Source organism: Varroa destructor, unplaced genomic scaffold (assembly GCF_002443255.2).
Source record: "Varroa destructor unplaced genomic scaffold, Vdes_3.0 BEIS01000007.1, whole genome shotgun sequence".
In the NCBI taxonomy this organism is placed as follows: Eukaryota; Metazoa; Arthropoda; class Arachnida; order Mesostigmata; family Varroidae; genus Varroa; species Varroa destructor.
The window spans coordinates 35,275,369-35,290,062 of record NW_019211460.1 but is presented as its reverse complement, the minus strand read 5'-3'; the positions used below and the strand labels follow the sequence as shown (position 1 = coordinate 35,290,062).

The 14,694-nt window shown below is 43.2% G+C and overlaps 1 protein-coding gene across 2 annotated transcripts in view; it reads right to left on the bottom strand.

Moving 5' to 3' along the window:
- Window positions 1-14,693, bottom strand: part of LOC147754642 (uncharacterized) — a 38,182-nt gene extending 23,489 nt beyond the window's left edge. For both annotated transcript variants that reach the window (XM_086975255.1, XM_086975256.1), the window contains exon 1: window positions 12,188-14,693. In XM_086975255.1, coding sequence (XP_086831381.1) covers window positions 12,188-12,587 — 400 coding nt within the window. In that variant the 5' untranslated portion in view covers window positions 12,588-14,693. The remainder of the gene's footprint in view (window positions 1-12,187) is intronic.
- Window position 14,694: the final 1 nt, after the last annotated feature.

Below are 14,694 nucleotides of genomic sequence, written 5' to 3'. Positions count from 1 at the left end.
AAAGAACAACAGGAATTCATCGGATACAACCCAAAACCGACACGTGACTGTTGCGCTTCAGGATGGTCTTTTAATGTAATCAATGAGACAAGTCCAATGTATTTACTTAGATGCCAGCAAAACACCTGGTAGAATAAACCACTGAAAGCCACTAGATAACAACAGATGTTAAATACTATCGCCCTGTCTTTTTCTACCTAGATAAAAAAATATCTGACTGACTAAGAATACATTTCTGAAGAAGACAAGCAGTTATTGTCTGGAAAACGCCTCCGTGCGCCTATCTAACGTACCCGGGGCTCAGATCTAACCTTCTTTCTTTCAAATATGCCTTCTTTTCTTTTAAATATGTTAAATTCGCAACCTATAAGTTTTACTCGAAGAATCTAAAGTTGAACACGGACCGATGCCAGAGACGCCTGCAGACAGCGATGTTTAGGTCTTAGGGCATCGTATCAACATCGAGCATTTTTACACTGTGAACGAAAATGAAAGGCCTGCTCATTTTACACTTGAAGGTTTAGAACTCGTGGCATAGACAACGTTGACGAGTAAGCTTTTTACTATACTTTTACTGTTTATACTTTGTACCCTGCTATGTCGTACGAGTATGATAGTACTTTCATTTTTCTAGTGGTTTGAGTTACTATGTAAAAATGAGTGTGTGATCCTGTAGTTTGGCCTCCTAGTGTGTAGGCCAAACGTCCAAACATATCTTTTATTGATAACTAAAAAGGAGAGCTCAAATTGAATTGAGGCTTATTTGGATCTCGTTTACGAACAAGGGACATTAATGTTGTTCCGGTTCGTCTCGAACATCTAGTTCATCGAGTCGTGGCGTAAACTTATGCGCAAGAGATACACAGACATAAGCAAACTGTTCGTAGTGTTCTCTCCTAGGGAAAATCACGTTTTTATGAACCTATTCTATCAGTGTTTGGCTCTTACCCAATTACTGAATCCTATCGAATATTTGAAGAACACCTCATGTTATCTGTGTCGAGATTTTTTGTTTTTGTTTACTGTGGGGTATGATGATAGAAATAATAATAGAATGATATGTCGCGAAGGCGACCGCAAGTTGACACTTTTAGTCAGAATCAACAACAACAACAACAGGCGTTAGATGGCTATGGTGGACATACGAGCCGATGATTAAAGGAGCCAATAAGGCAGTGACTCATTTTGTCAGTGATAATATGATCAGCAATTCCCGTCGGAGGGTCCGACATTAACCTAAAGGCAATCGGAGCAACGATAGCTGTCAATTATCGACTTCACTTCATCTAAACGCTATAGTAATTTACATAGACAAACATATAAACAGCTTTACCGAAGGGCAAAAGCTTAAGCAGGGCAGTAGCATATGGTCGCCCAAGTTATATTTCATCGACCCACTCCAGTAAGTAATTGTACTACTAAATGCACTTTAACGTCCGCTAGTGCTATCAATGATTTCCTCGGACTATACTATCACTGCCATTGCCACTCATTTCTTTAAGTTAAAGTTAAATGTACAATTGAAACTTGTGCTGCTACTGGAAATTGTAATAAATGACAATGGCGAACCGAGCGATGATGCCGTCAGGGCAGTTCCATAAATACACTTCATACGTCGAAAACTACTTCTGTGGTTTGGTTACACGGGAAGGATCTTTAATGTATTTTTGTAACTGGGCGATGAGCAAAGAAAGTATGACGGTGCACAAAAGCGAGCAAAAATGCATGCGTGCAGCAATATACATATATATTCATTGATTTTCTACCTCCCCGAGCCTACGTTGGTAGGACAACACCTACATCTTTTAATATAATAGCACGAATTCTATTCAACTCGTAGTCGGCGGAACAAACGCTGGGAAGGAAAACAAGACGATTTATATAACACTACTTAAATTAACTACTGTCGGAAATCACATCACGTTTTCTTGAAGCAGATCGGGCATTTTTCAGCTACTTTTCAAAGAATTGAACAGTCCATGTGACGCTGTGGCCGATTTAATGCATCTGTATCCCGGATAGTTTCGTCATAGTGAAGTGAATATACTAGTCCGAACGTAGTAGGAGATTAAAATTGGATTAGGACTTTTGCGCCCCATTATATGTATGTCAGGTAGTTCAGAAAGCGATAAGAACAAACAGACGTAGCTGCAAACTCGTTTTTACGTAATAACAATAGAAAAAACAAATTGTTTTTAGAATCAGTTCGCTCGGCTTGATATATATATATATATATATATATATATATATATATATATATATATATATATATTTATTTGAAAGCTTGTGGGCAAAAGAAGCGAAAATGTGTAAGCTGCAATAGGTTGGAGAGAAAAAAAAAGACACTTTTCCTGATTGAGATGTATCTGTGTAGCCGCTCGAGGAATGAGAAGGAGAGGCATCGGGACTTCATCGGTCGATCGAATGATCGACAAGGCTTAGCCAATACGAGCTATTGTTGGGCTCATGTCTAGCTGGAGTCGTGTATCGCTCATAGTTCTAGGAGTAGGTAGTCGGCCATTTGAGCTATTATTGTCCATACGCTCAATGCTGAGCAATTGTCAACTTTTGGCTAACGATTACCGGCAGTGAACTTTTGCGTTCGTCCAACTTGTACGTAAACGATCGACGTCTTATCATAATACTAAGTCTCGATACTGGAGTGAAAATGATTTTGTTTGCTTCCTTCCTTCCTTCCGTCCTTCCTGTTACTTGAAATTCTGTTCTCGTCCGACTAATCTAAGTAGCTATTAGCACTCCAACTTTATTGGTTAGTTTGCTGGTGTTATATGTATGGGTAATAGATTTTTTTTTCGTTTTGGTACTTCGGTAGACGAGCTATTTTAAGAAAACTCCAACGATGAGTTTGCAAAAACTCTAATATATAATCTTCCATTTGCTTCTTGTGATTTCTGTTGTATGTGTGTCCACCAGCTGCTGCATGGCCATCCGATAGCTGCGGCTCGTCAGTTGCACCGAAGTAAAAATACGAAACGGGCTTGTTCTGTTTGTATCGCTTTATTTTATTCGATACTTTTCTTTTGCGCTAACATTGTGCCTATAATAGATTGGTTTTTTTTTTTGCTACGGGTCTGTTTGCTGCTACGTGTTCTTTTCTGATACATTGCCTGATTTTTTCTCCGCGTCTTTTGGAGATGTCAATAGACCATAGCAGCGCACCATTTGCACGCTTGTTGCTTGCCCTGTTTTGTTCGTTCTTAGCTTAGCCTCAGTCCTGTGCGACCCTAGTGGGTATTAAGAAGCTGCTTAATATACGTTGTTAGTATCACAACCAACGGTATTGAAGTTAGACGTCGACGATTACTTGTCTTTGCTTTAAAGAGTTCCCAGAGCGCAGCGGCAGATAGTTTAATATTCAGATGTTCAAAATCGTAAGACGGCTCAGTTCGAGGGTGAGGAGCTCGGGCTGTCTAGGCCATTGCCATGTCGTTCGTTTATCGTCACTCCACCACCGACCTGTCAAATAAAAAATTCTATCGCTATCCTTCGTCAAGCTATCTTGCCCGTCAATAACATTTTAACATCCTGCACTTCTTCTTTACTCAGCTCCTTTTCCAGATAGCTTATCGTTGTCCTGTCCCTGTTACCCTATTGTCCTTGAATGAACCGGAACCGTAATCATATGAATACTACAAAAGTAAAAAAAGTTATGCATTTATAACCCGTCTGTGCAGTCGGATATAGTGCGCCTATAGTTTCCCACTGTATGTTTCATTGTTGTTCAAAGGTTGGGGAGATTATATCTAGATTGACTTGAGAAAGCTAAAGACTTCATATATGTATATAAAGTTAAGCGAGGTCACGTTGGCCATACACGCGTGTTTTTTCGTCAACCTGTTGAAGATATTTTCAAGTTCATATACTCATTCAGAGCCGCACAATACGCACCGCGTACGCCCTGTCAAGCTACTCAGTTTGATAATAAATCACAGATCATCTGAAACCAATGGCAGGGTCCCTTCCAGGTTGAAACAACACCGACACTAGGCTTGAAGCTTGGAAAGCTGAAGTTACTCGATCTCTTTTGGCGGACGGAAGGCTGGTGGTACGAGTATATTGCAGACAATTCGTCGTTCTTGTTATATGCTCCAATAGAGTTTCACATGTACGGAATAAGATATCACCTCTTTTAGTAATTAGCTAATCATCTAAAGTCAGAAAAAATTGTATAACCTTATTAATTAAAGTAATATTGCCTCGATAGTCTTTTTTACAATTATATGGAAAGAGCTAAGTTAGGGTTCAGGCCTGGTCTCTACTAAGTCAGGTTTGTTCACACAGTCAGATTTCGTAGCCTCAGAGGGACAGCCGTTCCTCCGTGTAATATAACGTATCAACGCTAAACAAAATTGAAAGCAAGCTTTTCGCCCATCGTGAAACAGTACACAGGATGGGAAAGTTCTTTTGGTGTAACTTGCATGGCTATTAGAGCCCATGGTGATGGCCTGTTCGCTTAGTGGGACACTGTAGCATCCTACTGAATTTAATCACCTTCATCGTACATAACGGTGTTGGACTATTAAATAATTGCCTTTGACGGCTGCAGTTCGATTTGCAATAATGACAGTATATGTACAATTGTACGGCTAGTGGCAGGTGTCGTATAGAAGAAAATCGATGCATAGTCTTTATAGGTAGGAACTAATATCTAAAGTTTGATGGGGCGCATAGCAACCGTAACGAGCTTCCACCCTCGTGCGTTGCCTACAGTTCGCAGGACGAGGTCAGACGAATCTATGGCTTGTATCCGTGCTAAATACTCGAATGAGGTTCCAATGAAGTAATTGTAAGTATATAGTTTTCCGCTCAGATACTATATGACATGGCGGCATATGCTATTATCGTTCTCATAAACTATAGAATTGGTTTAATGACGTAGCGCAATTTTTTGGCAGGCACAGCAATAGGCTTTGTCCTTCGCGGCATAGGCACATTTATGTAAGTTCACTATTCTCAAATTAAGCCATGCGTCCTCGAACACGAAACATATTTTTCTTGAGGCTAGGCGTACAGGCGACCAGACCCGTTAATGTAAGTAGACCTTACACGCCACCTAGTGCATTCAATGCCCTATGGTGAAGTTAGATTCTGTAAAACAGCTTTTTAACGATGCTGCACTTTCCAATGTAACGACTTCAAGGGAAGCAGGCCAATGAACTCATATATGGTATTAAATTTTTCCTATCGTACTGGATACTAGCTCAGGTCTGTTGGAAGTGATGAACTTGTATCGTTCCTACCATTCCCCTCAATATCGATGCATTGTCGATACTTTTCCGTCGGAACGCAAAAAACCTCAGTCTGCGCATCTGAAGTGGAAGGTGGCCAAAGCACATGGTTTGTTCACTTTAATTCCTTTAGACTTGATCGCATATTGGGAGCTATTATTATTATTATCCTCAAAATATTGCGATTTGCCTTCCGTGCAATAATATCCAAAACAGTCAGCAGCATCCGATGATTTCGTCGCTAGATAGTGGCAAATGTCCAACGGCGATAACGCCTCTGTCATGACGATCAACTCCTAACACTGGAATTACTTATTTCAGAGATAAGAAATCCCGTCATGTATAATCCATTGAGACTAAATATGACAGAAAATCATTATCTTTACTCTTTCCTAATTACCAAAGAGCAGATAGTATATAATGCAAGTGCAAATCGGCAACTGGCCTTAAGAGTTCTGCGTACAAATTGCGATAGTCAACGAAAACACGTGCCCCTTTGCAAGCATGAGAGCGACTCTGCGTGCAATTATCTTAACCAGCGTGTACCGCTTTGTGGCTCAAGCTATAAAGTCAAAGTGGAACCTCGGGCCTGTAAACGCTTTTAATACTGGAGAAGCGCTTAGCCTAATTTCTTGGCTCGCTATAGACACGGGAACTCCTTTTAGGAATTCGAAAGTCGAGGAACCGAAAGAGTCGAGTGGGAAAACAAATGGAGAGGTGAGGAACGCGATTAATGTTTACTAGTTTACAATATATTAGGAAGACCTGCCAAATTGAATCCCTCGACTTGACCAATTAATTAAGAGCTAAGATTTTTCAATAATTTGTTTTCAATAAGCCTGCATTGATGATTTGTTCGGTCTTAATCTATTCCTTCAGTCTCAAACGCATGCTTCTAACTTATTCCGCCCACGGCTGTATACGAAAACAACCTGGGATCCGAAAGGCAAGTTGGGTTTTTTAGAGTTCCACGTAACCGTCAAAAGTTTATAGAGACATTGTTATTAAAAGAAGATAGTACATGCATGTTTGTTATATAGTCGTTACATGTGCTCCTACTGAAGTCGTTGAGTCCCATGAAGGACTCAACGAAATGTATTATGTCAGGCGATTCGAAAGCAAGATATACGTCTTGGAATAGACTTCCCATGCCGTTAAAGAGAACTTTATACCGATGCGCGAAAGCCAACGATTTTGAACCGTTAGACAGACAACAAAAACATGGGTTAAAGATTAGAACGACCTTTGTAGAATCTTCTCGTCCAGACGAGGTGAGCTTACTGCCACTCAGAAGTTTCTATTCTATTATTTACGTCCAGCCTGCGCGCTAGAAAACGTTCTGCCAACCGCTTCTAATTCTGTTGGTTATGGACAAGGGGTTCGCAGATCTAGGTATAAAGCAAACACTGCGGGTTTCCCACGAAGGTGTAGCTTTTTTATGGCCGATTTGCGTAGGTGCATGTAATCTTTTCACTGCTTAGTGGAATAATGCCTCCACGGACGCGAACTATAAGCGGACTTGGGCTTTACGTAGTACAAGCCGAAACGTTAGCTACTTGGGGCGCACACAGACTTTCTGAGCGGCGTTTGTAATAAAGTTTGTAAATAAGAAAAAAAAACGCCCGTTAGACAGTTGTTGCAAAAGCGGGTAGTCAAACCAGGCTCAAGTTATTTATTTTTAGCAGTTTATTATAGTTTATATGTGCCGACAGGAAAAGCACAGCAGGTGAGTCGTAGAATATCATGAGATGTGAGATCATGCTACACGAGTGTTCGTAAACAGTGGCAAGACTCAGCTCCCTTAAAGGCTAGTGTGTTACTGAAGCCTTGGCCATCATCTCACTGGTGGTGTAGCATCGAATCGTAGCAGCTAGGCCAAGTCTGAAGAACCCTTACCATGGGTTACAAGGCACATACCGCGGCTGTTGCCTCTCGCCTCTCCAGATTTTGCAGTGGCGTTACTAAATGATTTTTCATATTTCTCTATACTCCCAACTTCAGCCTCACTTTAGAGTGAAGCTTTAATCTAAAGTTGAAATTACGCTCTGGTTTCGCTGTGTCATTTACCTTCTACGTCGACTTCTGAAAAATTTCTGGCAAAAGAAGACAAAGGCAAGTCTTCCTACGGACCTCTATTGATTTCGAAAGAGTCATGGAGCTTTTGAGTTGTAATCGTTAGTCGACATGTTTGTCCGTCAGGTGTAAAGGGCATTATTAATTTTCCTCTTCAAGATGGTCGCAGTTTACAAAGAGATCTGTTCCTATACCAGCTGACGCCCTAGGGTTTTGACACGCCACTGTTCACCTTTGAAACCCACTTATTACATGGCTATCCTTCATGTGTGTGTTTACAGAACGGAATAACCTTCTTCTCCTTCCGGCAACACTGCGGGTTCCCTTAGGGAGCGCTATTCATGCCGCACCTATTTAACTTATCTTTGAACGGTACACTTTATATATTGGTACGCTATGCTACTGTGTCGTCTTTGGACAAATTCGGTAAACTCAAGGGACATTTTGCAGCGAAAATGTCCACAAAATATGACGCGTTTTTAGTTAGCTCCGTATTATTTATTCTTAGGGCTATCTACAAGAGCACAGCTTTCTGCCTAATTTAGACCTTGTATTTGTAGCCTCACCTGACATCTGGTAAATGGGGTGCGTCTTGCCTCTGTGAGATTCTCGAGTGGTAAGTAGGTCTTCAGCCAGCAAAATGTCACTTTTCAGGTTTGTGCCTACGGAGGGTGCGCTTTATTAATACAATATTTTTCATAAGCTCGCGAAAGCAATGCCAATGTCGGCCGCTATTGCCTCAAAGTGTTGTTTATTATTTCGAATGGTTGAAGAATGATCGTCGCCTTCGGTTCAACTTCTAGCCGTGCGCTAGTAGGACTCTCTTATAGCTAGATTTATGTATTAATCCCTGTTAGCCGAGAGACTCGATTCTTTAGAACGTCCGCCCGACAATAAGTTGAAAGACTATTTGGCTGAACATGTCTGACGAAGAAAAAAAACCCTCTAGAAGACTAGGCTAGCCTGTCTTGCTGTGTACCTAGTTTGAAGTCCGATTGCTGGGGAAACTGAAGGCTATCTACAGCGTAACTGCGACAGATAGCCCAGGTATTAGCGGGACTGTGCGGCTGTACTTGTATATTACTTATCTGCAGACCGTTTCTGTACCGACCATATACTTGCGCTCGAAGCTACTCGAAGATGGCCTCAACTCAATGTTTTGCAACGGCAACTATCCTCCGTAATTTAGGTGCTGCGTTAATGCTGCTGACGGAGAATAACGAATCAGTGAGCTGAGGGAACGCTTTCTTCAAGCTTGCTGTGGATGATTAGTAGAGAACCTGCACACTTGGTTTGATTCCAAATGCAGGCCAAAGGAATTTTTTAATGTCCTTTGTCAGAACGTGCTTTCAATCATCTGTGCTATCGCTATGAAAGTGGAAATAAAAAGGAGGATGAACTTTTGAAAAGCTCGAGGTATATATTGTTGCCTGTAGCGCCCGTGGCCAAATTGCTTGACCTGCTAATCGGTCTTCGCACCGCAGGAGCGATTGCTATTATGCTTACGAGCTAAACCCTAAGGGTGGGTCGTGTAATTACAAAACTTGTGACAGGTGCGTATTGTGTGTGTGATGAACTGCGATCGTTCCCACTCGTTTCTTACAAGAAAATTACTTTTTAGGAAGGCTAGACGCGATGTATCTTGTACCTCAGTGTGGCAAACACTCGAAATACAGGCAATATAAATTTTGGTTGCATTTGAAATTCAGCTTTCTTTGGGAATTGCAGCCTTGTTATCAAAGAGGGCTCTTACGGCGCTCGATTAAAACACGCGTTCAATCTCTGTAAATTAAATTACCTTTATTTCTCATCACTTCTATGTTTAAAACTTTACACTGACGAGGCCACCCCGTGTGGATTTGATTTTAAAAACTAAGTATTATTAAACCCTCGTTAACGTATCAATTCAATCCACATCATATATGAATATCACTTATATAACGTTTGTAACGTAAAGCACGGCCAGGGTATCGGTAAAAGGAAATTACATTCATTACATGACAAACAATCGGAAGTAGAGGTATAATTATGCCAAAGATGTAGTTAATTTTTTTTGTTACGTGTTACATACATGCCAGAATTTGTCCGAAGTCGTACACTATCATGGCGTCTAGGGATGCGACCGTAAGCATCAAGTGTGCGTTGTTTGTCAGGTATATTTTCTCTTGCGAGATCATAACCTGCCGGCAGCCTTCGTAGCGGCGTTGGGATATACGCGACGTTGTACGCTTGTATCCAGTTAACTAAGTGGCAGTTATTCTGTGCTATTATATAGCAGACAGAAGAGGGCCGGAATTCTAATGATGGTTATGACGATCATGTTCTGCAGGGGACGGACAAGCAGAAGCACATTGCTGACATCTGTACGTTGTGTCCTCTAACGGCATTGTAATCGCTTCGGATCAAAGGTAACAGGGAAGGAACTGGCCTAAAGGATGATAGGCGCAAAAATTAAAGCGTGTCGATCAATTCTTTATTGCACCGCTCGATGCAAAAAGCATGCTAAACAGACTGTGTGAGCTCCAACAAGAGATGCTTGTTTCTAGGACATTATATACCCGTTGATTAGAAAACCCAATGGGTAGTTGTTTACCCACAAATAATATGCATCTACGTTTAGTGCCGCGCATCACATATGGCGTTCATATTAGAGGGAAAACGCCGGGCGAGGTTGTTATCGGCGACATATGTCTCTGCTATCGCGATTTAGGTTAGCGCGCGGCAAGCGGTTGTTATATCTACAAAGGGCAAAGGCACCAGTTTTTGCGTAGTGTGCCTATGCCATAATGGTAATCCGTATCCGTACATCTGCCTACACGCTACCCTTTATGCTTGATTAGCCTGCAAGCTTAAGCCGCCTGTTTACACGTGTTCATCTACCGTATAGGTGTTATTGCTCAGAACGCTATTCGTTAGCAAGCAAGATCCGTCGTTCTATCTCTTTTCCATCGGTGATCAGCATCACCCGATTTTCCTAAACTAAAGTTATCAATACTTGCTACCGCAATGTTACCGATTCGAACAAGATCGTAGATTGGCGCCAGCCCTGCACTGGCTAGCGGTTGGAGAGGAGGCCGCCTGCAGTCCTGGTATGGATTGACGTCTATGTACCCTAAAACCTCACGTGACTGTTTTGCTCATAGCCGCACGACTTTCTCCTCTTCTGCGAATATCACACAATCAGTAACAGCTGCTATTGTCACTCAATATTGAACAACGCTAAGGCTTCTTAATGGATGGGTTTCAAAGTCGACTACATCGTTTATCTGCGCGAACGTTTAGCCTGCACAGCCCGACTGTGTGCGCTTTTTTTCAAGCGCACGTAATGTAAACCCGCTTTGATTTTGAGTTTCATGCAGTAAAAGCACTGCTTCTATTTAGTAATCAAGTCAAAGCATACTTAAGGGACAAAAATTGAGGTGACACCACATAATCTTGAAGGAACGTGAGAGAAATGCTAGTACTAAACTCGATACTGCTAAAAACGCCCCACTATGAGAATACGCATGGAACGCGACCATTTTTAATATCCCGAATACATTATACATGTGTAGATAGGAATTCCAATGGCATATGCTTGCAACGTGACTGGCTTTATAGAGACAGCGTTTGTTTACGATTAGAGCCACGCTCGTCAGATTGGCAAAAAGTAGTAGTAAGAGACAGGGCTGTTGAGAGAGATGATCGCAAACAACTGTATGATGGGAGGAGAAGGTAAAGCAGGAGGCCAAATTGAAATAAAGAGAAAGAACTGATTCTCAACCAGCTATCATGTCATGAAGTCACGAGGAAAGAAAAATAATTAAAGAGCTGCTGATGGTGCCAGACTATGACATGACGACGTTTCCTTGTACAAAGGCGCACGTAACCCACCGCACCACTCACGCTCCCTCACTTTTCAATGCACGTGCCGCTTCAAGGGGCATAGCAAAATCATTCGCAAAGGAACGAACGCCCTTGACGCGACACACGTACATAAACTCACCGAGAGAAAGGGGCAGAATGGCCTTACTGTGCGTGAACAATATATTTTGATGATACTCCTCGTCGATGGGGGATGGCGCTACCGCGCTCGTAATGCCGTCACAGCAGACAATATCCCATTGAAGGCTTATTGAAGTTCAGTTTTATGCGAGCCTAAGTGCAGTAATGGTCGTCAAATGATGCTGAACAGCGCGTATATGCTGCAAATTGTTATAGCTCTACCCTACAGATATATGTAGATAACAAACTGTATTATTATGCTCGTTTGTCCATGGGTTTGTAAATAATTTAGCCCTTACATATCGTACGTGCTCCGCATCATTCCTAAAAGGGAAGTTTTAAATCGATTCAAATTGTTGTTATGCTCAGACAAGGCACCTCAAAAACACCATGAAGTAATGCAAGAAATGAAAAAAAACTCACTTGAGATTTGGCATAGTCAACAGCTTCATATGTCCAAAAACTGTGTAGCTAGCTGGAGCTTTTATGTGTACTATGGAAGGCCTAACGTATCGTATATAGGTCCGTAGCAAAGTTCGTTGCTGCTGCCCAGTTTTCAAGTGTTTGGTATTATATATATAGTTCTATCCGTGTCGAATTTGTTAACGAGTATTCGAATTTTTCGATAGATATAATAACTTCCTCCATCTGTCTGCACAAGATAGCCGCCGCACGGTAAAAAACAATTCTAACAAACGCGATTTTTTTGACGGCCGTTCGCTGTCTCGCCGTTCCTCTTCTACCGTTACACCATTCTTCCTGTTGAACACTCGTCACTAGTGTGTATTTTGCGCTACTGCTAGATTTAGGCAATCATTATGTCTATGGCTAGTATTTTCTCTAGTACCTACTAGATTTGGCTAGAGTAGGATAATATTAACCTGTTTCATCAGCATTTTCCACAATTGCATCTTGTCGCCGCTGACGAGCCCGGAGAAAGGTCGATACATGGCTTGGCATTGTTTGCGTCTGGAGCTCTAACACTTCGACAGCGGGACTCTCGAGATTCGGCAGTGTCTCATTACGCCGTAGATTATTTAGTTCGAGAGCCGGTCCACCACTGCCGCCCCTCCGTCTTCCTGCTTCGAGTGTCCGTTTGCGAGGACACAGAGAAGACGAAGACGATGGGCGCGTGGCTCGTGGGGAACAGGACGATAATGACAATGTAGATTCCCCCTCGGCCAATATCGACGAAATACTAAAGATGCCTTTCTCTAGACTTGATGTACTCACACGTTTCAACGGCCGGAGAGGCGGTGGCGCTACACGATGTGCACACATCTTACTCGTTATACATTACTCAGCTTTCCTTTGCACACTCTTTCGACAAACTCACTTACTCAATCACAACAATAACAGCAGCAACAATAATAGCAACAACAACAACAACAATAACAACGATAACAACGACATGGTTCACACAGAACACATCATACAATGCGGTTTACGGGTCGCATCAGCCTGCAAGTTCAGTGGGTTACTTCAAAAAGTTTGCGTTCGCCGTCTGCATGTTGTCATAGTTGCCGTCGTTGTCAACAAGAATGTCAGGATGTCACTGAAGGTTTTACGCGACCTAGATGTATAAACGACGCTGATACAAACTTCCGTCTGATTTCAAAGCGATCATGTGTCGTATTACGTACGTCGTAACACTCTCGTTGAATTCTATCAAATTTGTTGTCAAGGCTATTATCAACGAAACGATAGGAAAAGCTTACTGAATCATAACACAGAGACAATGCGCGTGCAATCCAGTGCATGGCAAGCACGACAAGAACGGTCCTCTTATAGGAGCGCGTCTGACTTGCCAACTGGCGTGCTTGGCCACAACTTGAGTCCCTCTTGCCTGTGCACTGGCTTTAGTGTAGCGCCGCCGAAGAGGGGATCCAGCCGAGGGAAGTCGGCTAGAACCACCGTAGCGTATCATCATCACATTCGAGCATAGTTCTCCGTCCCGCTTGCTCTTGTCGCTGTGCAGTCGTCCCAGAGGATCGACGACTCATTTGGTCAGTGCTGGTAGTTGTGACGAAGCTGTTCAGCCCGCCCAGGAGGCATGTGAAGGCTCTCGTGCTATGTATGGAACGCGGACAAATCTCCGAGAGCTATCCGTTCATGAGTTAAGTAGGCGGCCGGTCATTTGAGCACACAAATGTTTCCCATGCTTGATTTGATGGACTTCCATAGGTACCTCTGTTACCAAACAGTAGTTGATCGTTACACTTACGATACGCAAGTACAGAAGGAAACGAACAGGGTATATCGTTAACCGCTGCCTGCCAGCTTCCGTAGGCACCATGCTGTGCACGTGCTATATTACACAAAGTGCAAACTGAGGGGACTTCAGTCTGCCGGCCTCGCCGGTCGAACATGAACTGCCACTACGACTATTGCAGCGGCGCCGGTAAACTCTATTGTGGCACTGCTGCTGGTAGCGAGCGAGCACCGAGTTTATAGCAGCAGTAACATCCGCCGATTGTCGTGAGTATCCCGCACAAACCCACGCACCGAAGTTGACCCGCTCGATGAAACCCAATCCGCTATCCCACACTTCCCTCACTCACGCCTTCACTGGTGGCTGGCTCCTAAGAGAAGTGATACTTAATCCTCGAAGCAAACTGTTCGTCGTCGTGACGCAGACGAAAAGCTGCTTTCGCTTTGTGCTGCGGCTGATGTTGCTGCTTAAGCACAACTTGATTCTGTTGTAAGCACAACTGCCGTCTGACAAAACCGAAGCACAACATAATAATATGCACGTATGTTTACACTACCATGGAATTTGCATGTGAGCAAGTTAGCGGGCCTGGAAGCCTGAACAGTTAAAACTGTCGAAGGGCCATCCTGCAGGCCATGAAGAGCATATTTGTGGCTAGTTGGAGTCAACGGTCGGTTAGACAACGATGACTGCTGCTGCTGCTGCCGCCGCTATTCCTGTGTTCTACGCTAGGACGGCGGTAGTGGTGGATACTGCGATGCGTAATGACAGGCTGTGGAGTGACGACTGCTGTTTGCTTCTGCTACTGCTGCAAGGGCATTAGCATCAGCAGCGGCCGTAGCGCATAGGCTCCATCGCGGTGAAGGCTGCTACTGCTGCTGTTGCCGCCGCCAACGGAACCTAGATGATCCGCTGGGTGTATACGCTTCCGGCAGCACCCCAATGAACAGCTTGTTCTGCATTCCGCTCTGGTTCAGCTCGACCCGCCCCCCGCCCGCACGAGCTGGATCGCCATCCGCCACTGCTGCCGTTGCTGCGACCAACTGCTGTCCAGGCAACTAGCTAGCTAGGTAGACAGGTAAGTAGGTAGCCGTCTGACCGACCAAGCCGACCAGAATAGTCAAACACAAGTAAACCCGAGTAAGGCAAAACACAGGGAGACTATTAGGGTAGAAG